This window comes from Eschrichtius robustus, chromosome 1 (assembly GCF_028021215.1).
Source record: "Eschrichtius robustus isolate mEscRob2 chromosome 1, mEscRob2.pri, whole genome shotgun sequence".
In the NCBI taxonomy this organism is placed as follows: Eukaryota; Metazoa; Chordata; class Mammalia; order Artiodactyla; family Eschrichtiidae; genus Eschrichtius; species Eschrichtius robustus.
Window position 1 is genome coordinate 174,956,416 of NC_090824.1, and position 27,839 is coordinate 174,984,254.

The 27,839-nt window shown below is 50.0% G+C and overlaps 1 protein-coding gene and 1 long non-coding RNA gene across 10 annotated transcripts in view; one reads left to right on the top strand and one right to left on the bottom strand.

Annotated features, from left to right (window-relative positions):
• Positions 1-3,572, top strand: part of LOC137774625 (uncharacterized) — a 40,511-nt gene extending 36,939 nt beyond the window's left edge. Inside the window, exon 3 of the long non-coding RNA XR_011075908.1 lies at positions 3,479-3,572. This is a non-coding gene — a long non-coding RNA (uncharacterized lncRNA). The remainder of the gene's footprint in view (positions 1-3,478) is intronic.
• On the bottom strand, positions 1-27,581 carry ASB13 (ankyrin repeat and SOCS box containing 13). 9 transcript variants are annotated; one of them, XM_068559634.1, is made up of 8 exons: positions 27,501-27,581; positions 13,115-13,302; positions 11,821-11,971; positions 9,437-9,571; positions 3,132-3,323; positions 1,380-1,527; positions 830-912; positions 1-506 (listed from the first exon to the last, which is right to left on the bottom strand). In XM_068559634.1, the coding sequence occupies exons 1-8, from the start codon at positions 27,541-27,543 to the stop codon at positions 457-459; spliced, it is 990 nt and encodes a 329-aa protein (XP_068415735.1). In that variant the 5' UTR covers positions 27,544-27,581; the 3' UTR covers positions 1-456. The 9 variants fall into 9 exon arrangements, with proteins under 9 accessions (XP_068415735.1, XP_068415777.1, XP_068415765.1 ...); XM_068559676.1 differs by lacking the exon at positions 1,380-1,527 and adding an exon at positions 1,878-1,909; XM_068559664.1 differs by adding an exon at positions 1,878-1,909 and having other exon boundaries at positions 1-912.
• Positions 27,582-27,839: the final 258 nt, after the last annotated feature.

Below are 27,839 nucleotides of genomic sequence, written 5' to 3' on the forward strand. Positions count from 1 at the left end.
TCTCCAACAACCTTTATTGAGCAGTGAGTATGGGGACCGGATTCTGCCCTGAGCACTCCACGTGTGGAAATGTTAGCAACTTTCATGGCTAGAGGCAAGTTCCTGTTACAGAGATGAAAGGGCAGAACCCAACGCTCTTTTTAATTTTATTAGTACACGCAGATACACTGATTTACCCAGAACATGCATGTACACCTGCAGCCGAATGGGAGGGGCTCTTATCTCCACATACGATGAAGCACCATCGTAACAACAGCCAGAACCAAGGAGCTGGAAAATACCCACGGCTGCCAGCGTGGAACTTTCCACCAGATCTGGGCCCCGCCCAGGTAGGCCTGCCAAGAGGTTCCTCTGGTTGTGAGCACAGCTGGCGTGACCTTGGCCCATCCCGGCTCACTCTACTTCCCCACACTCCTGGGGGAATCTGGTGAGGTCACATTTCTGGGGACGATGGCTTCAGGCTTGACCCTCAAGAGGGTTCACAAGCGGTACCTTCTCCATTTCCCCTGAAACCAAATAGACCTCAACTACTTATACAGAAGTCCTCTAGTTTAACTCCCGGGTTTTGGGTTTGTTTTGTAAACTATGATATAGAATCTTAAGCAGACAGATGCAGTCTGAACATACTACATCATGTTACCTCATGGTTTATCATGTAGAATTACTTGTTTCTATTACTAAAGAAACAGATTGTGAAACAGTTTCTTTCCCTGCCTTGTTGGTGAGTCACATTCTTAGCCAGTTCAAAACACTGAGGCAGTGCCTGAAGCATAACAGATGTTCCTTAAGTATCCGCAAAATGCATGAATCCACGGTTGACAGTACCCACCAGGTGCCGGCGACCTCTTCTGCCAACTGCAGAGCTTCAAGGAATGAGCAAAACTTAGGGTGGGAAAAGGATTCATTTGGCAGCTGTAGAAAGAGATGAAAAACAATCTCTGAAGAGCTTCCTAACAGTGCTTCACATTGGATCACTACCCCTGGGAAGATGTGCTGAGATGCCTTCCTTTTACCTGTTGCTTTAGAGACTTGTTAACGAAACCTAAGTGTTACAGCGTATGTGTCTAAAAGTTTTTGCTTTATACACTTTTTAAAAGAATTGAGACCTCAAAATAAAGAAAAACTTCCCAAGAAACACTGAGCTTATTGTGGGGAATAAAAAGCCTGAGGCTTCCCCACTAAGACCCGTACAAAGCCCCCCTGAGCGGTGGGTACACCTGGGCGCAGGTGGGTCTCGGAAAGTGCCGACTGTGGCTTCAGAAAACAGCACCCAAGTGGCAGGCTGTCCCCAAAGTGGCGTCCCGGCCGCAGTCAGGACCCCCCTCCCAGAGGCCCACCCCTCTTCAGCACAGGTCCTCCTTTTGAACACCCAGGGCCACCTGGTGCTGAAGGAATCAGAGATGGCGCCTCCCGGGCGTGTGGAATCAGCATCAGGGCCCTGGACCCCCAGCCCCGCTGGGCTCCCTTGTGCTCCTGGGAGAGTCTTTCCTGACGATCCCTCTGAGGGAGGTCTGTGAAGAGAGACAACTGCACGGCCGGGAGGATGCCAGAGTTAGACTGAAGTCCCGGGAGGGCCAGCCCAGGGCCTTCCCAGGGCCTCAGAAACACCTGCCAAGGGTCTGCAGAGAAGACGGAACAGGACGGCCCGGAGGGACTCCAGTCCTCTACAGCAACAGCATGGCTTCAGGCACCCAGGGCAGAGCGACCCCGTGGCCCAACGCTGGGCTCAGCAAGGCCAGCAGCCCGGTGTCACCGGCCCACCCTGACCCCGTGTCTGCAGCTCAGTTGTAGGAAAGGTAGTCAATGAGCCGGGGAGGGATGTTCAACCTGGCAATTTTCTCCAGCCCCCTGATGCCAGCCGCCCTCCTCAGGCTCACCCTGCAGAGCTGGGACAGGCTCAGAGGTGTCTCTGGAAAAAGGGGACAAGACGCACGTGAGGTTAGCTTAAGGAAGAAGCACAGCATCCTTCAACTTAACAAGTACCAACATGGAACTGAAAACACCTCCCTTTTCCTGAAAAGAGGCTGAACCCTGAGTACCTTCTCTGGAAGGCGACCAGGAGGGACAAATAGGGACCAAGGACGGAAGATCAGGAAATGGAATTCAGGTCATGGCCACTGGGATTTCATTTTGTGAGCTTTTGGCTTTTGGGGTTTTGTGATTTATTTTTTTCCCCATAACGTTATAACTCAGCACACAGATTTGCCAGCAAAGCACTAATCTACAGCTAGTAGGCTTGTTTGTCAAACTTCCAGACAAATGAGGGCTGGGGGAGGGTTCGGGCGGGCAGTGCTGGCTGCCCGCCCCTGCTGTTCCAGGCCACAGGCTCTGCTCTGCTCCTGATCGCTGCAGGCCACAGGGACCCACGGAGAACTGACCCACAGGGGCAGATAGTCCACAAATGCACATCTTGGTGGCAGAGAGTCAGGGCCACAGGCCTGAAGATGAAGCCTGGAGCTATAGCTCACGAGGGATGCACACCAGGGCCAAAGAAGGAAAGTGCCTGGAGGTCCCTGGCAGCTGGGCCACGGGAATGTGAACAGAGCAGGGCCTGGCCTCGAAGGCTGCCTTTAGGACCATCTGTGTTTGATCAAAGTATAAATCAACCAAAGAGAGTATTCTCAACTTATGAAACATTATGAAAGACAAAGCTCTCTGAAAGAAAAATAAGCAGAATTACTAGTGACATTCATTTTCCCACTTACTTCCTCCCCCAGATTATTTGAATGCAGGAAAAGAAACACCTTCTAGGAAATGTTTCCCCGATAGACGTGGATGGTATTTGCCCCTAAACTCATGATGGATTTTGGTTGGGTAAGGTTGGCAAAATGTGGAATAAATGGGCTTTTTTTTCAACTGATAAGTGTTTGAAAGCCTCTTGTGACTGTAATTCTATGTAAACTCATTTAAAAATGTGTCCCAGAGAGGAGGTCTTGTCTTAGCCAGATGGTTTGTCTTTTGTTCCCTGAAGAGTGAGGGCTGCATCTATATCATTGGCCTCATAGGGACCCAGTCTGAGTCAAGAAACGACTGACTCAGAGATGAACTGATACGTGATCGCAACAAAGCCTCCTGCACGAGGTTCCCCTGCAGACCTCAGTGCAGGTGTCACACAAATGACACACACTCACTCTCATAGTGCTCCAGGCACTTGGCGGGGGCACTGCTGCTCCAAGTGTAGTCGGATGGCTTCCGCCCCCGGTTGTCCCGGGCATAGATGTTGCCTCCGAACTGGATGAGCATCTCGATGAGGTCCACGTTCTTCACCTTGGCTGCATGGTGCAGCGCCGTCTCGTGGAGCTTTGCCGCATTCACGTTGGCCCCTGCATGCAGGTCCGGAGAAGGAACAAACGTCACCAAGGAGCACAGGACACAAAAGGAGCAACCCCTCCCCAGGAACAAAATCAAGACTCTGCTGCAGCCTTTTCAAAACCTTCTTCAAAATCCAAAAGCACTGATTCCTTTTATTTTTCCTTAGGAAAAGAGAGCCAAAAAAGAAGTATAACTGGAAACAACCAAAAAGAAGAAAAACAAGACAGAAACCTTCCCTGTGAGTTCAGAGGCTGCTCTAACGCCCTATGCTGTCTGTCCCCAGGTCCTGAGGCTCTGGAAGCTCAGGTGAGTTGCTCAAGCTCTCCTGCCGTCCTCCACGTGTACACACACACACACACACACACACACACCATGGACACACACAGGCACACACATGTGCACATAGGTACACAGTTGCACACACCTCAGATACAGACATGCACTCAGGCACACACATCACGTGCACGCACACACCACGTACACAGGACAGTGGCTCTAAAAATGTGTGTCGTATATGAATGAATGAACATTAAATATAAGAAATCTTTTACAAAAGGGAAGCTCAAAGGGAAAATAGGGAATGTTCCCCCCAAATTCCCTGAAGTTCAGATAGAGAGGAAGTATAGTAACTGTGAATTCAGCTCTGCCATCCACCTCGCTCTCGGGATGATAGTAGACATTCAGAAAGATGCAAACAAGTAATAGCTAAACACAGCATTTTTAGACGCTTTTTCAAAATAAGAGATTTTGTTAAAAACATGATTTGTGTAAAACACCATTCTTAGGGTACGACCGTCACCATTCTATACAGTGGGATCCCCTGGAGCCTCAGAGTCTTTTTTTAAGAAAATACCAACTTGTTTGAGGTCTGCTCCCAAGTGGATAAGGAGGTTACAAGAGAAAGGGGGTGGGAGAAAAGTATTTTCAAGAAGCCAGCAAAGAGCCCAGCATCAGTGAAGATATTCCCTCAAATAACAGATTCAAATCACAATCATAAAATATTATCAAGGTGAGGCTTAAAAAAATCAGATCACCAGTATGTCACTGTGTAATAAGAAATTTTGAGGGTCAGAACAAGAGGAAATGAGGGGGTATAAGGCTATTAGATTTTCTAGTCCCACAGCTCAAAAATACTTGAAAACTTCTGCTTTCTGGTTTCTGACTTAAAATCATTTTAATCCCCTAGTAGAATATAAGAACTGTGTTCCTAAAGTAGTCTGTGTGATGCTAAGAAAATAGCAAGCATGCCAACACGTAACACACGTGAAGAAAAGCTACCCTACTTCCCAGAGCCAAAACTCAGACGGCAGGTCAGGAAAAAGAATCCCTCAGTTAGGAAGCAGGATAAATTACCTAATTATTTAACTTGGCAGTTACGTATTACAAAAATAATAGTAAAAATCAATACATGAAATAAAAGAAGCATTTTCCCCACAATCTAACCAATATACCACATCAGGGGTTTCTTCCAATATTGCTGATACGACTAAGTAATGTTATAGTGTTGCAGTCATAATGCAAATATGAATTTGAACATTAAACTTGTAATGAAAAATAAGTTGCAAAGTCTGCAGAATCTGAAGCCCCTGTGGCTTCCTCTCAGGTCATTAATTCTCTCAATATTCTTGCCAATCGGGGAGGAAAGAGGCTGTCTCTATTTTAGGGATGGAGAAGGGTGGGTGGGGAAGCAGAGTCACTCTCAAGGTCAAGGAGAACCAGCACTGAACAGCTCTTCCCTCCCGCCCACTGTGGGTTCTCGGTACACAAGGCTTGGCGGCGTGACTGTTCCAAGGGACACACGGGATCTGTTTAAAATGTGCCTTGGTATCACTGGATTGGGCGCAGAGAGAGGGCTGGTGACTAAGAGGGGCAGCTAGCGTCTCCACAGAAGCTGGAAAACAACGGACCAGAGCTTCCTGGAGCAACACGGGTGGGTCTCGAAAATTCAGGAATGGGTGAGCAAACAGGAAGGAGAGTCAAATCTATAACAACACCATTTACCGCGGTGAAAAATTCATGTCTCAACCAATAACACACAGATACTCATTAGAATGGTGGGATCGCGAGGGGGGCAGAGGAAAGAAGGGACGGAGAAGCCAGGGAGAAAGTGGCTTTGTGGGACTAACGATGACATTGCCTGGAACTGAGGACAAAAGCCAGAGCCAGCAAAACATCCGACGCCACCTGGGCCTTAAAAATTCTCAATTCACGCATCAGAGATAAGGGATCAGAGTTTGCTCATGATCAAAAGCCTGATTTCAAAGCAAAACAGGATTAGAGTGGATTCACTAAAACCTCAGGGAACAAGGACAGGGGCTGTCACATGCCCACCAAGAACCCAGCACGACACTATGGAGAACAGTATGGAGGTTCCTCAAAAAACTAAAAATAGAGCTACCATATGACCCAGCAATCCCACTTCTGGGCATATAGCCAGACAAAACTCTAATTCAGAAAGATACATGCACCCCTGTGTTCGTTGCAGCACTATTTACAATAGCCAAGACATGGAAGCAACCTAAATGTCCATTGACAGATGAATGGATAAAGAAGATGTGGTACATACATACGATGGAATACTACTCAGCCATGAAAAAGAATGAAATAATGCCATTTGCAGCGATATGGATGGACCTAGAGATTGTCATATTGAGTGAAGTAAGTCAGACGGACAAATATATGATATCGCATATATGTGGAATCTAAAAAAATGATACAAATGAACTTATTTACAAAAACATAAATAGAGTCAAAGATGTAGAAAACAAACTTACGATTACCAGGGGGAAAGGGAGTGGGGAGGGATAAATTGGAAGATTGGGACTGACACATACACAATAATATATATAAAATAGATAACTAATAAGGACCTACTGTATAGCACAGGGAGCTCTACTCAATACTTTGTAATGGCCTATATGGGAAAACAATCTAAAAAAATGGATATATGTATATGTATAACTGATTCACTTTGCTGTACACCTGAAACTAACACAACATTGTAAATCAACTATACTCAAGTAAAAAAAATTTTAAATATACATATATATAAAAATAGAACCCGGCGCAATGCCCGGGACAGGGTGGCAAGCACAGGGGCTTGGGATTTGCTCGCTGAGACAACAGCAGAGACGTGAGGGACCAGCACTGCTGGGAAGGTGGATGCCCCTTCTGAACGCTCCCAGCACGGTTAAATATTTACTGCCGGGGACCAGATTAAAAGTTACCTTACCAGAAATAACTGGATTTTCACCCCCTTGGCCGCAATCCTCTGCAAAAATAATCCGCAGCTTGGCAGCTTGACCTCACTGCCAACAGAAAGCCTCTGTGTCCACCCCCGGGGGGGCACCACGTGGCCCCGACGGCTCTGCTCCTGCAGGGCCAGGACCCTCTCCAAAATCACGTGCAAAAGCACCTGCACGTGTGTTTTTCTAGAGATGTGGTCCATAGCTTTCATCAGATGTTCCAGCAAAAAGTGACAAATCACTACTCTAAAAAGAAAGCATATGCTGTCCTCTTCTCTCTACTTTTCTGTATGTTTGAGATTTTCCATAATTAAAAAGTAGTTTTCTTTAAGAAGAAAAGAATGCATGTGATCTAGGAAGGGGTGTCAAGGAGACCATCTGAGATTACAGCAGAATCACGGGTGAAATCTGGAGCTGGTGGTAGACGCTGACACCTCAGGAACCTGCCCCAGGGGAAATCTCCTCAGCCCTCACACCCAGGGGATGGAAACTCCCTTTGTAACCACTGGATCCCCTGCTTAAGGCCGTCGTGGACATCATGGCTGCCTCCCACCCAGGAGCTGCACCCTGCGGTGTGGGGCAGGGGTCCCGGGGCAGGGGTCCTGGGGCAGGGCTGGGCCCTGACTGGGTGAATCCCTCTCCTCAACCCAGGCCCCAGCCACTCAGAATGTGGCAAAATCCGGCCAAAGGGACGGGATAAGTTTTGGACTCGAACCCAGTTCAGGCCGATGGGGCACAGGGAGGTGTGAGGGGGGAGTTTAGCTCTTCTGAGGTGAGGAAGCCATCAGAAGCCTCAAGAGTCAAGAATCTGCATTTTAGCCAAACTCTGCTGCTGCAGCCATTTCTCCCCTACTAGGGACACCAGGCGTGGGATAGAGGGAACGGTGAGGAAGGCAGAGATGTAAGATTCAGAGGAGGTGAGTTCTTGCTGACACTGCTGAACCCCCCGCGTCAGAGAGACTCTGAAATCTGCTCTAGTTCTGATCCTTTCGGTTACTGAACCTGGAAACTCCCTCACCCAGGGGTCGGGGGAGCTGGTTTCCTACTTCTTACAAAGGAGTCGTCACTTACACAGGGTCCTCAGGACATAGAAAGGACAGTGGGTTACACCACTCGCTTGATCCTCTCCCCTCCAACCATGAGAAAGGAACCAGAGAGAAAACAGATGAAGGTGTGCTGCACATATGCACACCAGGCACCCTGCAGAGGGTGGCTGTGCTATGAAATTTTTATTTTAATAAGCTCAACAGGAACAATAGGTAGATGCCGTTGACAGAAACGGGATCCAACCATCCCGTGAGCAACTCGGCTGGAAGACCCACTGTTTCTAATCTAGATATTTAATCTTTGCATAAAAAACAAAAACTACCCCAGTGACTAACCTTACACAAAATGAAGCATGTTCACTGAAAAGACTTAAAAGTGGCACGTTAAAGTGAATAAGATTCAGTAGTAGAAAACTGTACATAACTGATGCTCAAAAGACCGTCATCCGGAAAGAATTCATCCTCTTATTTCTGAACCATTTTGGTTTTTCCCTAGTTTGCCCCCAGAATGGACAAGATGGCTGAGCTAAAATGTTCCCTCAACAAAACATTTAAGTTGGGGGCTTCCCTGGTGGCGCAGTGGTTAAGAATCCGCCTGCCAGTGCAGGGGACACGGGTTGAAGCCCTGGTCCGGGAATATCCCATATGCCGCGGAGCAACTAAGCCCGTGCGCCACAACTACTGAGCCTGTGCTCTAGAGCCCGCGAGCCACAACTACTGAAGCCCACACGCCTAGAGCCCGCACTCTGCAACAAGAGAAGCCACCGCAATGAGAAGCCCGTGCACCACAATGAAGAGTAGCCCCCGCTCACCGCAACTAAAGAAAGCCCACGTGCAGCAACGAAGACCCAATGCAGCCAAAAGTAAGTAAATTAATTAAGAAAAAAAGAATGCATTAGATGTGACCCGACTTTATAAAGAGAATCTTGAAAAAAAAAAAAAAAAAGAAATTTAAGTTGGGTTCATAATAACTCCTTCCCTGTAGCTGCTTTGGCTACATTTTAAAACTTCTGTGGTAGACAGGTCCTGACTCTAGCTTCAGTTGGGCAGGTTGTTTGTTTGTTTTTAATAAATTATTTTTGGCTGTGTTGAGTCTTCGTTGCTGCACGCGGGCTTTCTCTAGTTGTGGCGAGCAGGGGCTACTCTTCGTTGTGGTGCGCGGGCTTCATTGCGCGGGCTTCTCTTGTTGCGAAGCCCGGGCTCTAGGTGCATGGGCTTCAGTAGTTGTGGCACGTGGGCTCAGTAGTTGTGGCTCGCAGGCTCTAGAGCGCAGGCTCAGTAGTTATGGCGAACGGGCTTAGTTGCTCCGTGGTATGTGGGATCTTCCCAGAACAGGGATCGCACCCGTGTCCCCTGCATTGGCAGGTGGATTCTTAACCACTGCGCCACCAGCGAAGTCTCTTGGGTTATTTTTATTTTGTTTTTGTTTTTCACCGTGGGAACCTCTCTATCCTTAGGACACCTGACAGCCTCCTGGATCCTGACACAGCTGACTCGCTTCCCCTGGTCCCCATCTCCTGATTCAGACCAGGCAAGCCTTGGGGACAATCCCCCGCGGCCGCCAAAAATAATCATTCGCGTTCGTTGAGCACCTACTGTGCAGCAAGTACTGTGGAAATGTTATCACGAATCCTCCCAACAGTCCTGCAAAATAGGTTTTATTTGTCCAGTTTTATAGATGCAGAAACTGAGGCCCAAGGACTCAGCTGACAAGTGGGAGAACCAGCTGCAAACCTGGGCTGCCTGACTGCACCAGTCAGCTCTCTGCCAGCTCGCATCACAGGTGAACACAATGCACCTGCAGTGAGCCGGGCAGGTATAAACATGACGCACCTGCGTTGAGCAGCATTTTGACGCAGTCCAGATGCTCCCGGGCACAGGCCACATGCAGAGGGGTCCCAAAGTGGCAGTCGTGCGCTTCCAGGTTGGCCCCAACGTCAATAAGAAGCCTCACACACTCAGAACTTCCTTAAAAGAAATGGAGACGGAGGAAAGGCATCGTATCACATATATTTGAAATAACAGGCTTGGCAGACACGCGGCTGCTGGAGCAGGTGAGCCCCGAGCTTGGCGGCAGCAGGAGGGAAGGGAAGTGGGCCTGCATCCTGACCAGGAGCAGTGGGTCCTGGACACGGGGGTGGGTGTCCTTCCCCAGGGAGCTCAGTGGCCCCCCGAGCTCACCAGGCAGTGGGAGAAAGGGAGGGGGGGCACGGCCGGCACCCGTGCTGGGAGAACACAAAGTTGGGCTCACCAGCTGTGGACGCAGAGAAGGCTCCTCACTGCTCTCCAGCCTTCGGGGGAAAAGGAAGGGTCTCCCCACCTCCAGCTGCCCCCAAGCTGTGTCAGGAATGCCAAGCTGCCTGGATGAACTTCCCTAAACTTCCCCACTGCTCGGGTGCCCCCCCACCCCACTCCCAGCAGACGCCTTTCTGGCCTCTTTCCTGGCTCCTCTACAGCGTCTTTAACTCCGGTTTGGGATCAGGCTTCATCCCATCCCAGACTCCATCATCTCTCATCCCTTGATCATGCTTGGCTGTTGGCACCGACTCTCCACCTCCAGCCCTGAAACCCAGCCCCACCTCCACCACCGGGCGCTGGCCCTTCTCGGGTGGACATGCCTCCCACGATGAGGTCCTCCCCCGACTCCCCAGCCAGCCTCCTCCTCACCCTGAGTTGGTCTTGACGCCGTGCTCTCCTCTCCCTCACGTCAAATCCCATTGATTCTTCCCTCAAAGCTCTGCACATGAATCCATCCCACCTGGGCTCCAAGAGCTTTGCACTTGGGTCACTGCGATGGCCCCCAGCTCATCTCTTCATTTCCAGGATATCCCCCCCGCCATTTCATATTGAAGGGCAGCAGAATATGCCACCCCAAAATGTGCCACTTTGGCATAAGGACTATTTGGAGCTGAAGACAAGTAAGAAGCAGCAGATACAAGAAAAGCTCTCTTGTCTTCCCCCATTTGTCTAAAAGCAGGACATAAATGTATAAAAGTGTCCCCTCCCATCTCTACCAGGAAAGACAGAAGTTAACCACCAGGAACAACTCTAGACCCTGATCAGGCCAGAGCCGGCACCAGAGGAGTCCACACCGCAAATCTTACTAACTGGCCTTTGTCTCCCAGGAGTTCCCCGCTGTATTTGCCTTCATATAACTTACCATCCCTAGAAGCTCATGGTCCTTTTCCTTGGTCTTGTGCCTGCTCGACAGAATTACTGCTCTTTGTTAAGATGCTACATAAACCCCAATTCTAACGACCCTTTGCCTGAGCTCTCCCGTGTGTATGTGCAATGCACACACTAACTTCCACTTGTTTTTCTCTTGTTAATTGGTCCCTTGTCAGTCTCATCGGCAGGGCCCCGGCCAATGAACCTAAGATAGGTGAAGGAAGAAAAATAAACTTCCCTCCACTATGCTGTACATGGATGGCCACTAAACGAACCTTTCAAAAATGTCATCATTCAGCATCTGCTCAAATACCTTCAGAGCCGTCTGTAGCAATTCCCAGTGCCTGTGGGCGACCAAGGTGACCTAACTGTGGGATTCGGGGTGAGGGCAGCAAAGACTGGCCCTGTGTGCAGCCGTGGAAGAGCCCACACCCCGCACCCTAACAAATGCAGCGAAGACGAATACCGCGCCGACCAAAGCACAAGACACAAGTGTGCAAACCTTGCTCAAAACAGTCGAACCCAAAGTCCCTGGTCTGTCATCTGAAACACTGCCCACCAGCTGGCCTCGCCCCAAATTTCCAGTTCTGCCTGTTGTAGCTCCTCTGCTGGGTGCATCTGACCCAGCAAGGCTGGAGCAGCCTTATCCTCCCACCGTCTGAAATCCACCTGTTCTCAGAGGGCAGGTGAAAACCCACCTGCTCCCTGAGTCTCGAGGACCAGCTCTCGGCTCCTCTGAGAGTGCCTGCCTGGGGGTGCGTCTGGGCCTCATCTCCCCACAAGGTCAGGGGCCTGCAGGGCAGAACGACAGTAGCCACTAAGTGAGCGGCTGCCGAGGGCACCCATTTCCAGGGTTAGCATCTGAAAGGCACCGACTCCGCTAGAAATAGAACCCTACCTTCAGCCCCCAGCCCTGGGTGAGGACTGTATCTCCAGGAGGAAAAGCGTCAGATTCCACGGCTGACGGACCAAGAGCCAGACCCAGCCTGGGAGCCCCGCTTCACCAGCGGATGGCGTCCCCTCCTGGCTATCACCGCTACCCGACTCACCACTCATGCAGGCCTCGTGCAGCGGGGATGCCGTGTACAGGGGCGGGTTGACCTTGGCCCCGTGGGAGAGCAGGAGCTTCACGCACTCGATGCTGCCCGAGGCACAGGCGTCACAGAGTGGGGTGCTGCCATCGATGTTGCGGGCGTCCACCTTGAGGGGGGAGGAAACGAGCATCAGAGGGCAGAGGGCATGGTACAGGCCACTCGCCTTCTCATCCTGATGCACGTTCATCTTTGAGACACCACGTAGTTTTTCGAAGTTCTTAGGTTTTCTATTACGTGCTGAGGTGCCGTGCCAGGCAAGGGGGTTCAGAGACAGAAAGTAGGGCATGTCTACTGGCCGCCTGAGTACAGCGGGTGTGCAACTGGGGGCTTTTTTTAGCTCAGCCTCACTCCGGCCACCACCCCAATAAGTGTGCCTAATAAGCACAGGCAGGGTATGAAAACGGGCTTTAACTCCAGCCTCAGCTAGGAGGAGTGCCTGAAACTGTTTAACATGCCTCCTCTAGTTGGAAAATCATAAGGCAGGAAAAGGCAACTCCCCAAACTGGCAGATTCTGCTTAGAATTTGTCCAAATTCAGCTGTTTACTTGGGTTCATGCTGAAGCTTGTTCCATTTCCTCTGAAACCGCCTTCATAGCCAAGTTCTGGGAAGAGTGAGCAGAGCACAGCCTTCCCTTCTTCCTCACCCCCCACCGCTGTCCCACGGCAGCTCCTACCAGCTCACCCAGCCAACTGGTAAATACCCAGCAATTCCACCAGCTGGTTACCAGATACCATATGCTGGGGGCTCCACATGGGCTGTGGTGTGAGTACATATACTAGGGGAAAGCAGCGAATGTTCTTGTTCGTTTTACCTGTCCTTCCAGAGCTAGTTTGCCAGCATCCCACTTAGTCATCCTGCTCTCTGAGCCCAAAAGACTCCTGCCGCCAAGGCCCCGCCAGCCCGGTAGGCAGCCCGCCTCTGTCCACAGCCTGCCTGCCCACATGCAGAGCAGAGCATGCCATCGCTTTGCTAACCCGGCCTTCTCTTCCACCACCAGTGACCTCCCGACAGCCAGGTCCACGAGCACCCTCACCGGTCCTCCGGGTGTGGTTGCCATGGAGACCAGCCCTCCCTCCTCCTTCAGCCCCTGCTACAGCCCACTCTGGTTTCCCTCTTCCTCTCCTTCTCAGCCTCCTGCGGTGGTTTCCTTTCTTCCCATGTGTTGCATAACACAGAACGCTCTTCCCAAGCCTCCTTCCCTGTGGAGCTGGTCCCACCAGTCTGGGGACCATGCTGTGGGTGGCTCACCTGGGCCCCGGCGGCCAGCAGCAGCTGCACGCACTGCGCCTGGCCCTGCAGGCTGGCCGCGTGCAGGGGCGTGATGGAGTCCACCATGACCTGGTTGACGCAGGCCCCACTCTCGATCAGCTGCTGCAGCTGCCGGGTCTCCCCCCGCTGGGCTGCCTCGTGCACGGGGGTGCGCTCCACCCAGAAACCTGGAAAGAAACACATGCGGTGCTAAGAGCACGCCACTTCTGTCCAGGTCAGATGAACCCCAGGACCCTTTACGAAACCCAAGCCATTGTATACACGATGGTGTAATTGGTCCAAACACCCCTACTCAAAATCCTTGAGTGATCCCCACTGCCCGGGGGTGGAGTCCAAGTCTTTGGTGAGGCCTACAAGGTCCTTCATGATCTGGAGCTTGCTCACCTCCTTGACCCATCTGCCACCACTGCCCTACACAAGCCCGCTCTCCAGCCACACAGCTGGCTCACCGTGGCCCCCTGCCCTTGCACACCTGCATCTCTGCATATATTCTCTCTGCCTGAGAAGCCCACCTTTGCCCCCACCCCGATCATCCATTTTGCATCTCCTGTTTAGATGTTATGTCATCCACGTGGACCCATTTGAAATATCTCCTTCTCCGGAAGACACGTCTCCCACAACCCTGATATCTACATGCTTATAATGCAGCACTTGTACTGTCCCCCCTCCTGGCCTGGGAGAGCCTTCAAAGTAGGGACTTGATTTAATTATTCAATTTTAGCAGAAATCTCAGGATTTCCTACATACAAAATCATGTCATATGCATTTAGATAGAGGTAGCTTTGCTTCTTCCTTTCTAATCTGAATGCCTTTTCTTTTTCTTGCCTAACTGCCTTGGTTTGAACGTCAAGCCCCACATTGACCAAAAGTGCCGAGAGGCACCTCCTGCCGTGTTCCTGGTCCTGGAGCTTTGTCCTTCACCACGAACCATCATGTGAGCTGTGGGTTTTCACAGATGCCCTTTATCTGGTCAAGGAAGTTCTCTTCTATTTCTAGTTTGTTGAGTGTTTTTATCATGAGAGGCTGTTGCATTTTGTCAAGTACTTTATCTGCATCTATTGGAAAGATCATGCTGGCTTTTTTTCCTTAATTCTGTCAAAATGCTGTATTACACTGATTGATTCTCAGATGTTAAACCAACCATGCATCCCTGGGATAAATTCCACTTGGTCATGGTGTATAATCTTTTTATACACTGCTCAATTTGGTTTGTGCATATTTTGAGAATTTGGGGGTCTACATTCTTAAGTGTCATTTTTCTTGTGATGTATTTGTCTGGTTTTGGCATCAAAGTAATACTGGACTCAGAGAATGAGTTGGGAAGTATTCTCTCTTTTAATTTTTGGAAGAGTTTATGAAGAATTGGTATTAAATCTTTAAATATTTGGTCAAATTCATCTGTGAAGACATCTGGGCCTGAGCTTTCATTTATTTAAGTTTTTTTAATAATTCAATCTCTTCATTTGTTATAAATCTATTCAGACTTTTTTTTTTTGAGTCCGTTTTGGTAGTTGGTAGTTTGTCTTTTTAGGAGTTTGTCCACTTAATGTACATTATCTAATTTGTTGGCAAACAATTTGTTATGGACTGAACTGTGCCCCCTGCCACAAAATCCATATGTTGAAGCCCTAACCCCTAGTACCTCAGAATGTGACTGTATTTGGAGATGTAACTTAATTACAGAAGTAATTAAGTTAAAGTGAGGCCATTAGTGTGGGCCCTAATCCAATCTGACTGGTGCCCTTATAAGAAGAGATTAAGACACACGGACACCAGGGATGAGTATGAACAAAGGAAAGACCATGTGAGGTCATGCAAGAAGGCGCTGTCTGCAAGCATAGGAGAGAAGCCTCAGGAGAAATCAAGCCTGCTGGCACCTTGATCTTGGACGTCCAGCCCCCAGAACCTGAGAAATGTGTTGTTTAAGCCTCCAGTCTGTGGTGTTCTGGTATGGCAGCCCAAGCAGACTAATAAACAATTGCTCATAGTATTCCCTTATAATCATTTTATGTCTGTAATGTCCATAATAACATCCCCTCTTTCATTGCTGATTTTGTAATTTGAGTCTTTTTTTCCCGGCCTTGGTCAGTTTAACTAAAGGCTTGTCAATTTTGTTGATCTTTTCAAAGAACCAACTTCTGTTTTGTTGATATTCTGCATTGTTTTTCTATTCTCTACTTCATTAATTTCCTCTCTAATCTTTATTATTTCTTTCCTTCTGGTTTCTTTAGGTTTAGTTTGCTTTTCTATTTCCAGTGTCTTAAGATGAAAGGTTATTAGGTTATTGATTTGAGCTGTTTCTTCTTTTTTTAATGTAAACGTTTACAGCTATAAATCTCTAAGTATGGCATGAGTTGCAGCTTATAAGTGTTGGTATGTTATCTCTTCATTTTCATTCATCTCAAACTATAATTATTTATTTTTGCATTCCAACCTCGTAAAATACATGTTCAACAACGTTGTGTTAAGAAATAAACAAAGGCACGACTCCTCTCCCAAAAAGGAGTAAAATTCTCTAACATCCGACCCTTTCTTCCACAATGCCTTACCTCTCCCCCTCCCCCCCTCCCCTGCCCTCAGCTCTAGAGAACCAGGTGCACGAGATGCAGCACCCTGACATCCCATGTTTTAGCCAAGGGTTCTCAAACTGGAGCTTCCATCAGCATCGCCTGGAGGGCTTGTGAAATCGCAGGCTGCTGAGCCCCACCCCCAGAGCTGAGTCAGGGGTCCTGGTGGGGCCTGGGAATCTGAGTTTCTAAAAAGTGCCCAGACGATGCTGATGCAGCTGGTCTGGGGACCACACTTGAGAACCGACACCACTTCTCCCTCTGAACAAAGCTCCCTTCTCTCCCCACCTCTGGCCTCTCTATCTCACCCCCCACCCCTCCCTGCTCATCCTAGATAACGCCTACTTGTTCCTTTCCTGACTGAAGTGCAGTGGTCAGGTTTGCAGGAGGCCTTGCCCAGCCTCAGCCCCATCCGCGCTGGGTGAGCCCCTCATCTGTGCCTCCACCAGGCCTTACTGTGCTGTGGTCCCCACCTGGTTGCCTGCCGTGCAGCAGAAGTAGACTAGTAGTGGGTTCCCAGAGCCATCCATCCCACCCAGACAAGCGGTCTAAGTTAATCACAGGATTCCCATTTCCCGTAGGACGTCTGACCCAACTCCAGTGAACGACACATGAGGGAGAGGCTGCTGAGAGCGTTCACAGTTTCGACACACCCCTCGCCCCCGATGTTGCCTAGACGTGAGCTGGGAAGTGCCGTGGCCGTCGGGCCACCTGCCTAAAGTCGGCTCTGAGGATGGGAAGCACCAGGTGAGTCACTGGTCACGTGGGGCCTGCAGCCCTGACAGCCAGGCTTCCTGTGGTGTGAGGGTGATGTTTCTTTACAGTTTAAGCCAGGTGCAGACAAACGCATGCAAACTCAGAGTGTAAACTCCCCAGATGCAGAAACTACAGGATGTTTTCTCAACACCCGTCAGAGCACCTGGGATACAGGGCAGTCTTCTAGACACTCTTTTAAAACGTCATAAATGACAACAGTGCTGGATTATGCTGACACATCCTTATTGTCAAGCCCCAACTTCGGCAGACGACCACATTACACACCTCTTCATAATAAGCAGTTTCCTTTTATTATAACTACATTTTATTACATCTCCCTAGAAAACCTTCTGATCAACCACATGGTTCCCAAGTCTTATCAGAAGCACTTTCACGAACCATATCTGGGGTGAATGTATTTCCTTGGCAGATGGATAACCTCCTGGGTTATGTGTTGATGACTGTCCCCTCTTGGAGATCCCCTCATTTCCACCGACCTACAGCCCTACCCCACCCCCACAGTGGAGCCGCGTGGTGCGTGGCTCAGGGTTCTCCAGAGCCAAACCGCTCAGGGCTAAAACTCAGCACAGCCATTTATTAGCTTGTGCAAGAAACAGCTTCGCTGTCAGTTTTGTCACCTCTAAATTGGGATAATAATATAGTTCATTCATCGGTGGGTTATGAAAATTAAATGAATGAAAGTAAAAGCACTTAGCGTTGGGCCGGGCACAGAGTAAGTGCTCCATAAATGGAGTCTATTTGTGGTATTTTAACCCCCTCATTGCACCTAACTGTGTGACCCCACAGGGGTCATGGGGGGCCGGGGAAGTGAACGGAGGACTGGAACGCAGAGGGAGATCTGATCCCTACAAATGTAAAAGCCAAGCTTGGGGAACTTCTTACTTACTGTCCCAGGAGTAAGTAAGTAAGCCAAGCTTGGGGACCCCAGTATGTCTCCCAGTCGTGATGAATGGCCGCCGGCATGCCTGTCTTGCGGGGTGGGTAGTGGAAAGCAGCTGTGGATCACTCTCAAGTCAGTCTGGGGGGAGCAGAACCCCAAGGGCAGACTGAGTAAAAAGAGGAGAGCAGGGCGAGTCCTGGGTCCTGCAGGAAGGAGGAAAGTGCAGCTCAGGAAGGCGGTGCAGGGAAGGCCTGAGCATCCCTCAGCAGCCCATGCAGGTAGATGCAGCCTCTCCCACCGCGGTGCACAGAGACGGATGGACATGGCAATCAGCAGGTCATGGTCACGGGCGGGGGGGAGGGTGGGGAAACAATTCAAAACAACAGGACGACTGCAATAGTGGTGGAACAGGTCAAGCTACAGGAACTTAGAAGCAAGATAGCCCGTCAGGAAAGCATCACGGAGGAGGCGGGGCTGCAGTGAGCCTACCGGGCATCACTGGCTTGGCTCTATTCCCAGCACCTGGCACAGTGCGAGGCCCAACAAAGATGCTCACGTCACTTGCTTGTTGAGTGCATAAGGGACGAATGAATGGAAGGAATTACTAATGTGAATTATAAAGTGTAGACATAAAATTTTTTAAAGAAAATCTAATTGTATCTCTTTATGACCAGTCTATAGAGGAAGTGCAACTTACTGGGAACCATATTTTCTAGTGAATAAACATCAGCTGCAGTTGTCTTAGCAGCAACCGAGGGCAGAGATCAGAAGCAGCAGGTGTGATAACACAGGAGAGCATTTGTGTGCATCAGAGAGCATAGTCAACAGTGAAAAGGCACCTATAGGATGGGGAGGAATATTTGTAAACCATGTATATCAGAATATATAAAGAATGCCTAGGGCTTCCCTGGTGGTGCAGTGGTTGAGAATCTGCCTGCCAATGCAGGGGACACGGGTTCGAGCCCTGGTCTGGGAAGATCCCACATGCCGCGGAGCAACTAGGCCCGTGAGCCACAATTACTGAGCCTGCGCATCTGGAGCCTGTGCTCCGCAACAAGAGAGGCCGCGATAGTGAGAGGCCCGCGCACCGCGATGAAGAGTGGCCCCCACTTGCCACAACTGGAGAAAGCCCTCGCACAGAAACGAAGACCCAACACAGCCATAAATAAATAAATAAATAAAATTAAAAAAAAAAAAAGTCAAAAAAAAGAAAAAAAAAAAAAAAAAGAATGCCTATAACTCAACAACATAAATAACCCAATTAAAAAATTAACAAAGGACTTAAATAGGTATTTCTCTAAAAAAGATATACAAATGGTCAACAGGCACACGAAAAGATACTCAACATCACCAATTATCAGAGAAATGCAAATTAAAACCACAGTGAGATACCACCTCACACCAATTAGGATGGCTACTATCAAAAAACAAAAAATAAATGTTGGCAAAGATGTGGAGAAATTGGAACGCTTGTGCATTGTTGGTGGGAATGTAAAGTGGTGCAAGGACTTTGGACAAGAGTATTCTGGTTCCTCAAAAATTAAAACAGAACTACCATACGATCCAGCAATTTTTATCCTAAGAAAATGCAAACACTAACTCGATAAGATATGTGCACCCCTATTCACTGCTGTATTATTTACAATAGGCATGACATGGAAACAACCTAAGTGTCCATGGAGGGATGAATGGATAAAGAAGATGTGATATATACACACAATGGAATATTACCCAGCCTTAAAAACGAAAGAGATTCTGTCACAGGCTACAGTGTAAATGAACCTTGAGGACATGATGCTCAGTGAAATAAGCAAGTCACAAAAGACAAATACTGTACAATTCCACTTATATGAGGTTCCTAGAATCAGAGTCGCAGAGACAGAAAATGGAATAGTGGCTGCCAGGGGTGGGGAAGGGGAGAAATGGGAAGGTGAACAGGTGCAGAGTTTCCTGTGTTATAAGATGAAAAAATTCTGGAGCTCTGTTGTACCAAAATGTGCATGTGCTTAATACTGCTGAACTGCACACTTAAAGTTTACCATCTTAACCATTTCTGTGTTTTTAGCCACAATTAAAACTTTAAAAATTATTTTTTTAAATGTCACTTTTGGGGCTTCCCTGGTGGCGCAGTGGTTGAGAATCTGCCTGCCGGTGCAGGGGACACGGGTTCGAGCCCTGGTCTGGGAGGATCCCACATGCCGCGGAGCAACTGGGCCCGTGAGCCACAATTACTGAGCCTGCGTGTCTGGAGCCTGTGCTCCGCAACAAGAGAGGCCGCAATAGTGAGAGGCTCACGCACCGCGATGAAGAGTGGCCCCCGCTTGCCACAACTAGAGGAAGCCCTCGCGCAGAAACGAAGACCCAACACAGCCATAAATTTAAAAAAAATTTTTTAAAGTCACTTTTTAAAAAATTTTATTTATTTATTTATTTATTTATTTTTGGCTGCGTTGGGTCTTCGATGCTGCACGTGGGTTTTCTCTAGTTGCGGCGAGCGGGGGCTACTCTTTGTTGCGGTGCGCGGGCTTCTCATTGCAGTGGCTTCTCTTGTTGCAGAGCACAGGCTCTAGGTGTGTGGGCTCCAGTAGTTGTGGCACACGGGCTCAGTAGTTGTGGCTCACGGGCTCTAGAGTGCAGGCTCAGTAGTTGTGGCACACGGGCTTAGTTGCCCCGTGGCATGTGGGATCTTCCCGGACCAGGGCTCGAACCCGTGTCCCCTGCATTGGCAGGTGGATTCTTAACCACTGCACCACCAGGGAAGTCTGGTGCACGGGCTTTAGGTGCACGGGCTTCAGTAGTTGTGGCTTGCAGGCTCTAGAGCGCAAGCTCAGTGGTTGTGGCGCACGGGCTTAGTTGCTCCGTGGCATGTGGGATCTTCCCAGGCCAGGGCTCGAACCCGTGTCCCCTGCATTGGCAGGCAGATTCTTAACCACTGCGCCACCAGGGAAGCCCTAAAAATTATTTTTTAAAGAAGTAACAAAGATGGAGGAGGCCCCGGAGATGGGGGAGGTTGTCACCCACAGCTGGTACCAACCACAGGCTGTCATCAGGGGAACAGCTTTACAGTGGGAGGTGGGGGTCAGGGGGAGGTGGTAGCCTCAATGGCCTCTGGAGACCCCGAGAAGCACAGGGGGAGGGGAGAGCCACCCCAGAGATAAAGAACACGGGGTGCCTGGTGGCCCACGGAGCTGCAGCTGCATGAAGGAGCGCTGGTCCTCAGTGGGAAGTTCAGAGGCACCCACCCCCGACCCCCTCCCCCTCCCCCCACCAGAGAGAGGATGGGGGACGGCTGACATGTACTTATCAACTTTAAAGCAAAAAGACATCTGCTAGCAGGGAAGAAAGGCAGGAAAATGCTGTACGTTAGTCAACCCACTGACCTCAGGCTTTGTTTCTGGCCCTGTGCCTGGACCCCACTTGTGACCAGATGCCGCCACCCCTGTACCATCCCCCCTGGGAGAGGGGCCGCCCTGGAAACCTGAGACCCTCCCTCTGGCAAGTTCCCTCGGGGATGAGCCTTCCCCTAAATCCCAGCCCTGCCACATGAGTGGCCTAGCACCCCCTTCCCGTCACCCTCCCTCCCTTCCTCCTGTCAACAGCCCCCTCTGGTGCTCCCCTGCCCCAGCACCCCCTCCCCTCGCCCCCTCCCTAATGCAGCTAGGTCATCAGTGGGTCATGGGGGGCCTGCTCAGGACCCTTAGATTACTCCTGATTCCAGAAAAACATCCACACTCCTTTGCAAGCCAGGCAAACTGACCCTCCAGGATGGAGTCCCAGCCCCTTTTTCCAGTCTCCCCCCACACCCTCCCATCACCACCCTCACACACACACCCTTGTCTCCAATTACGCTGAGCTTCATGTAGCTGACATAGGGTCGGGTGGTCCAGGGCCTGTTCCTTCGGGGGTGTTGTGCCCCACTCAGCCCCCCACTCTCCATTCTCCCCACCGAGACCGAGTCTTAGCGCCTTCAGGAAGCCTTCCAGCGTGCAGCCTGCCCACCCATGCCCTCCTGTAAGCCACCTCTGTACACACAGCTGCATCTGATTTCATGCCTCTTCCGTCCTTCCACGAGCATCTTTAGGACAGGACCACAACCGCCGACCTCCTGTTCCAGCACAGCGCCTGACACACAGGTATCAAATAAACAGACTCTCCAGAAGCCTGTTCTACTTGCCAGACAACTTCTACTGCAGTTGGGTCTGCCCCCGCCAGAGTACACCCCACTACCGGCCCCTTACAGGCCTGCCCAGCCCTGACACTGACCTGGGCCACACCTTGGCCTTGCCCACTCCGGCCGTGCCAGGTGCCAGGGCATCAATTAAACAGGAGTTTGTTGTAGCGGAGCCCAGGCCGCAGTCCCCAGAAGACAGAGCACAGGGCGCTGGTGCTGCAGGGCAGACAGCAGCGTCCAGGCCCCTCCTGCCTCTTGCCCGTGCTTCGGTTCAAGGTCACGGAGATACCTGTGTCACTCCTCCTGCTGACCGGCTGCTGTCAAGCCAAGCTCATGAAGGACTAAGTGAAAACCATCATCTGCAAAACTAGAGTCTCACCGACACCACCTACAGATCTTCTACCGGACAAGTGCAAGGTCACCCCGAGAAGGAATGACAGGTGCTTGAGAACATTTTTGCCACTTTTCTGCACCTCTACCTGACCTGATTGATCTAGCCTGGGTCCCAGATGTGCACCGGCTGACTCCCAGCCCGACACCCCTGTGTACCTTGGCTGGGCCCTGACACTCTCACGTCTGAGGGCTGGCCCTGCCCTGCCCAGGCCCAGCCTTCGGGAATCAAGAAGCCCCAGCTGAACACTTCAAGTGGTTCAGCGTGAACCTTCCCTCGGGAGTGGGATACATGGTGAGGAGCCTCAGGAACCACCCAGCTCATGAGTCCGACGCCTGTCTGTCCCTTAGCCCTGTGACCTGGGGCACGTCACTTATCCTCTCAAAGCCTCAGTTTTCAATTACACATCAATTTTTTTTAAGCCTCAGCTTTCTCTCATATAAAATGGCGATGTTTTTGCCTACTCCCCTGGGGTGGCGGTAATGACAGTGAAATCCTGCTGGGCATTACCGGCACGGTGCCAGGCAAGTGTACGACGACAGCACACACTATGACCATGATGGGATTCTTAGCATCATTCTATTTCTGCTGGTCCTGTTTGGGTCCCAGCCTCCAGTTCTACTGTCTGTCATGTTCCAAAGCCCCACCTGGGACGCCGGCTCCAGCATCTGGATCCCGCATGAGTCCCCCGTATGGAGTCCCAGCCCCTTGGCCCTGGCACCCGCCTTCTCTACGCGTGTCCAGCAGTGGGTGTTCCAGACCAGCTCCCCTGGCCGACTGTTAAATATTCAGCAATTCCGCCAGGCGGAAACCCCTGGGAGCTGAAATCAGCGTGGGGTGAGTATTTACACCAGGGAAAGCAGAAAATCAGATCAGGTTTCCTTTTTTCTCCAGAGAGCCAATTTACCAGCATCCTGCTTAGTCATCCAGAGCCCAGAATCCTGCTCTTTGAGCCCAAACAGCAGCTCTCAGCCAAGGCCCCACCGGCCCTCCTAGAGAGCCTGTCCTTGCGAAGTGCAGGGCCTGCCGGGCTCCCGTTCCACATGCAGAGCGGAGCACTCATCGGCCCCACCCACCTGTCCAGAGTCTAGAACCCGGCCCCCGTGCAGACCCTGACCCTGACCACTCCTCCCCCAGCTGGGGGGCCCCTCCACACAGCAGCCCCGCTCTAACAAAGAGTGTTTTCCAAACGCCACGGAGAACACCTACACCACAAGCGGATCCAACGTGCTCAGTATCCACCAGGCACCCTTCAATGCTGCTTGGGCCAGGAATCTTGCTCCAGGTATGTCATGAAGGGGGGCCCAGGGCCCTCGCTGCAGACATGTCCTTCTCGGCCACAGCTGCAGCTCTGAAATAAGCCCTTCTCCCCAAATACCCCAGTAAATAAATATTCTTGAAATGATGATGGATAGCCTCCCCATACCCCATCCATGCCCGCGGGGCACCTGTGTGCAGATGTAGCTGCCGGGAGCGGCTGCTGAAGCCACAGTGGAGCTGGTGTTTTGAGCACCGCTCTCAGCAGGCTAAACTCAGCTTTTGGGAAAGTCAGGGGTCCCAAGTGACTTGTCCCCCAAGGTCCCAGAAGGCCAAGGATTTGTGTGTACAAAGCAGAAACAAATTGAAGAGCTAAAAGGACCTAGAAATCATGGCAAAGTGTACCCATCCATCTGATAGTACAGAGTGAAAAAACAAAATAGGGGCAAAAACCCACAAGGACAAAGAAACCAGCACCTAAGAATGACAGACCTGCTCCAGAGGATGCTGTAAGGACCAAAGACACAATACATGCGAAGTGCCTGGCACAGGTGGTGCTTAATATATGCTTTGTGGTGACCACCCATCTTTAACGTGCTGTCCGAATTAAAGTTCAGTGAGCTTGATATTACCAGTCACCTTGATTCTAAGGGAAAATGGAAATCATTTTTATATGTAGAAACACATTTAGAAATTGGGGCTGAGAATTTTGTTACTCTTGAAGAGATTTTTCAACAAGTTCTATTTCAGCGTTTTAATTATGAATACCCCAAATACTGTTTGTCAGTAAACTTGAGGTTGGCAAACGTGGTTTTAAGATCTGTTAAATGGGATAAAAATTAAAGAGAAAAGGTTTACTTTCCTACAGGGACAAGACAGTCAAAGCTCAGTTAAGAGAGGCAAAAGGAAAGTGAAAGAGAATAAGTGAAAGCAAAAGAGAAAAGTGGGAAGAGGTTACCGAAGCAGCAGACAGCGAGGGAAAAGGAAAGAAAGATCTTCCTAAACATGCTTAATGAGAAACGCCCGAATCCAACTCTCTCGCCCTCACTCAGCAGCCCCTACTAACCGCTCATCCAATTCTCTGCCACCCAACCCCTCCCCTTGCCTCGCTCCCACCCCACGGTGCTGATGACCAGGGCAGGAGGGTTATACCAAAAAAATCAAAACTCACTTGTACTGCTATAGTTGGCAGCCACTCCTGGCCGCAGTGACTACCCGGAATCCCAGCTGGTGTTAAAATCAGCCTCATTTCCTTCAAACGTTTTTATTAGCAGTGTAGTATAGTGCCCAGAGGCTTCTCCACTAAAGGACACATCTAGACACTTTTAGAATGCAGCTTTCGCTAAGGCAGAAACAGAAGCACGATTTGAGAAGATTTTAAGGAAGTTGACCTCCCAGCCAGGGCACTGATTATCTAGATCTCTCGAAGTACTTTCCATACAATTCTAGGTTTAAAAAATCAAATTCCGGGATTCCGTGGCAGTCCAGTGGATAGGACTCCTTGCTCTTACTGCCAGGGCCCCAGGTTCCATCCCTGGTTGGGGATATATATATATATCAAATTCCACAGACTCAACAAAAGGATGAACTTGGTATATAGGTTCCCGGGCACGGGGACTCAGATCAATCTACCATCCTGATTGTGGACCCCCCGGAGGCAAAGACATTTCTCAGAGCCCGAAAGGTGCTATAGTACAGAGATGATGGGTGGTAGCAGTGCTCCCCAGTCCCCTGAGAACCCACAGCGGACATGGCTCATCCATCCCAGTCACAAAACCAGCTCAGCGCTCCAGGCAGCCCTACAAATTGATTACAGATGAACCTATCTGATAGGAAGGACATAAGCATTTTTAACGTAAAACAAGCAAAACAAAAAGAAACAAAACAAAAAAGAACCACCTGTGTTAAAACCTCAGCTTTGTGACTTCCTAGCTGTGCGAACTCAGTTTCACCTCTAAGTTAATCGATAATGATGACTGTCCTGCAGCTGTCACAGGGCTCGTGGCCAGCGCCTGGCACACGGCCAAGCAGCTCAGTGGCTCTCATCACGGTCCCAGGGGCTGCCTCTCCTTTTCTCTCTCCATCCCATCTTCCCAACACCCCAGAGGCCAATGAACTGGTTAGACTTCGTGGCTGAGGATAACTGAAGAACACCAGCAGCTCACCCTGCTTAGAGCCCAGATCCCTAAGGCACCCTTTCATCTTCTGCCAGCCTCTTGCTTCCAAGTCAGAAGCCCTTGAGCACAGATGCTGAATACAAGAGTCACGTTTTCAACTTTACAAATAGACACAACCTAGGGTCAATAATGATATGAATTACATTTGCTAAGTAACAAACACTGGATTCACTTTAGGATGTGACTTGCCCTAAATTCTTGGTTCTTATTGATAAGGCCATATTATAAGACTGCAACCTTTACCTCTGTGAGGTGTTATAGTAAAACTAAAGCTACAGGGCTTCCCTGGTGGCGCAGTGGTTAAGAATCCGCCTGCCAATGCAGGGGACACGGGTTCGAGCCCTGGTCCGGGAAGATCCCACATGCCGCGGAGCACCTAAGCCCATGCGCCACAACTACTGAGCCTGCACTCTAGAACCCGCGAGCCACAACTACTGAAGCCTGTGCACCTAGAGCCCGTGCTCTGCGACAAGAGAAGCCACCTCAGTGAGAAGCCCACGTACCACAACGAAGAGTAGCCCCCGCTTACCGCAACTAGAGAAAACCCGCACGCAGCAACGAAGACCCAACGCAGCCAAAAAAAATTAAATAAATAAAATAAATAAATTTATAAAAAAGAATAATAAAGCTACAGAGAACCTACTGTATAGCACAGGGAACTCTACTCAGTGTTCTGTGGTGACCAAATTGGAAGGAAATCCAAGAAAGGGGATATATGTATACGTACAGCTGATTCACTTTTGCTGTACAGTAGAAACTAACACAACATTGTAAAGCACCTATACTCCAATAAAATTTTTTTTTAATTAAAAAAAATAAAAATAAAGCTACACGGTTTGGTTAGAGTATACCACACGTATAGAATTTGAGATCAGAATGATAAAATGTGTTAAAGTTCCTATGATGGGCCTCTACTTCTGCTGGGATAGCAGTGTCGCTCTGGATTCAACACATTGAGCTTATTCATTAGCGTTGAGAATAAAACTGTCAGCAGGATGTATATTGGGAGAAATATATGAAATAAAACAATGACAATGTCAAAAATAGCCACGAACCCCAGAAACTGTGCGTCCATTAGTTTAGAATATGTTTTTCTTCTAAAGATACATTCCTTAAGCTATAAAAAAACATACTCGGAAGTGATGCTATGCTACTGAAACTTGTACATGAACAAAAATATTAAAATGTGTTTAAAAGGCTTCCATGGTGAGCTGTTTATTGCTTATTTAATTGAACCAACCAAACACAGCACACACTGGCAGGGTCAAAGTCCTGTGCCTGCCTGGGGTGGAATGCCAAGTAAAAACAGAGATGCTTATTAAATGCCTTTGATCCTGTGGCAGGTGGCTGTTTTGCAAAATCAACTAAAATAGCTTTGCTAGGGCTGCAGTTCCTCTTAAGCTAAAGTAACCCTTAAGACTTCTCACTTTCATTCGCACTACATTTTTTTATCAGTGTAAAAATACTTTATAGATTATTTTTTTCTTTGCAGGCTTTGGAAGTGTTTTCACTGCTCATTTGCCCTAGAATTACTCCGTAGGCGGGAAAGTTTGCTTCCCCAAAGAATGGCCTTTTGCCCTCGAATCCATTTTATTCTCGGGTTGCCCAAACGGTAAAGAAGGTTCAGTTAAGAAGCGAGATCGCATGTCTCACACAGTGCGACAAGGGCACATGCTCCTTCCGGATTGGATTCCTGGGTGTATCCGTTGCATGCGAACGACCCTGCGCACGACCTTCCCACAGGGCTCCTGGAAGACGGTCCAGCTCCCACCCCGGGCCCGTGCCAGGGCTGCCCTACGAGTGGTCCCGCGTGGGCATTTACTAGGTTCTCCTCGGAACCTGGCAATGACCACGCACAGTCCCGCATCCTCCCCAGGGTGCGCAGCGCTCCGGTGGGTCTCCGGTTCTGAAGTCACAAGGATGACCCAGCCGGCAGGGGACCAGGAGCCGGACGCAGAAACCGCGTCTGAGCTGCATGGGACCCCCGGACCTGCTCCTTTAAAGACACGGCCCTTCGACCCGGGCCCAGCCAGACGCCCCTGACGAACCCCTCGGAGCGGGTTCGTCCCCGCTCGGGGCGAATGTCAGCAGATGCAGCTCTCGGTCCGCGAAGGCGGCCCCGCACTCCCGGCAACCCGCACGTACCCAAGTCACCCAGGAAGCTGCAGTCTGCGGCACGGGTCTCCATGCCACCGGCTCCACGCGTCCCGGCTCTGCGGCCCGCCACTAGCACCGCCCACTGGGCGGGGCCAATCGGCGTCGCCGCGCGTCCAGGAGAGGGGGCCGCGCGCGCCGGGAGTTGTAGTTCCAGGCCCGGCCGGCGCGGCTCCCCCAGCTCTGGGCCTGCGCCAAGCCGCAGACACCTGTGTCCGACTCCGCGCTCGCTGCTAGTGTTTGCTAGGCAAACGTGTTCGTGTGCAAAATATTTGTTCTTGTGCAAACCGTGCCGTGTGTCCATGTGCAGAGGGTGTCAGTGTGCAAAAC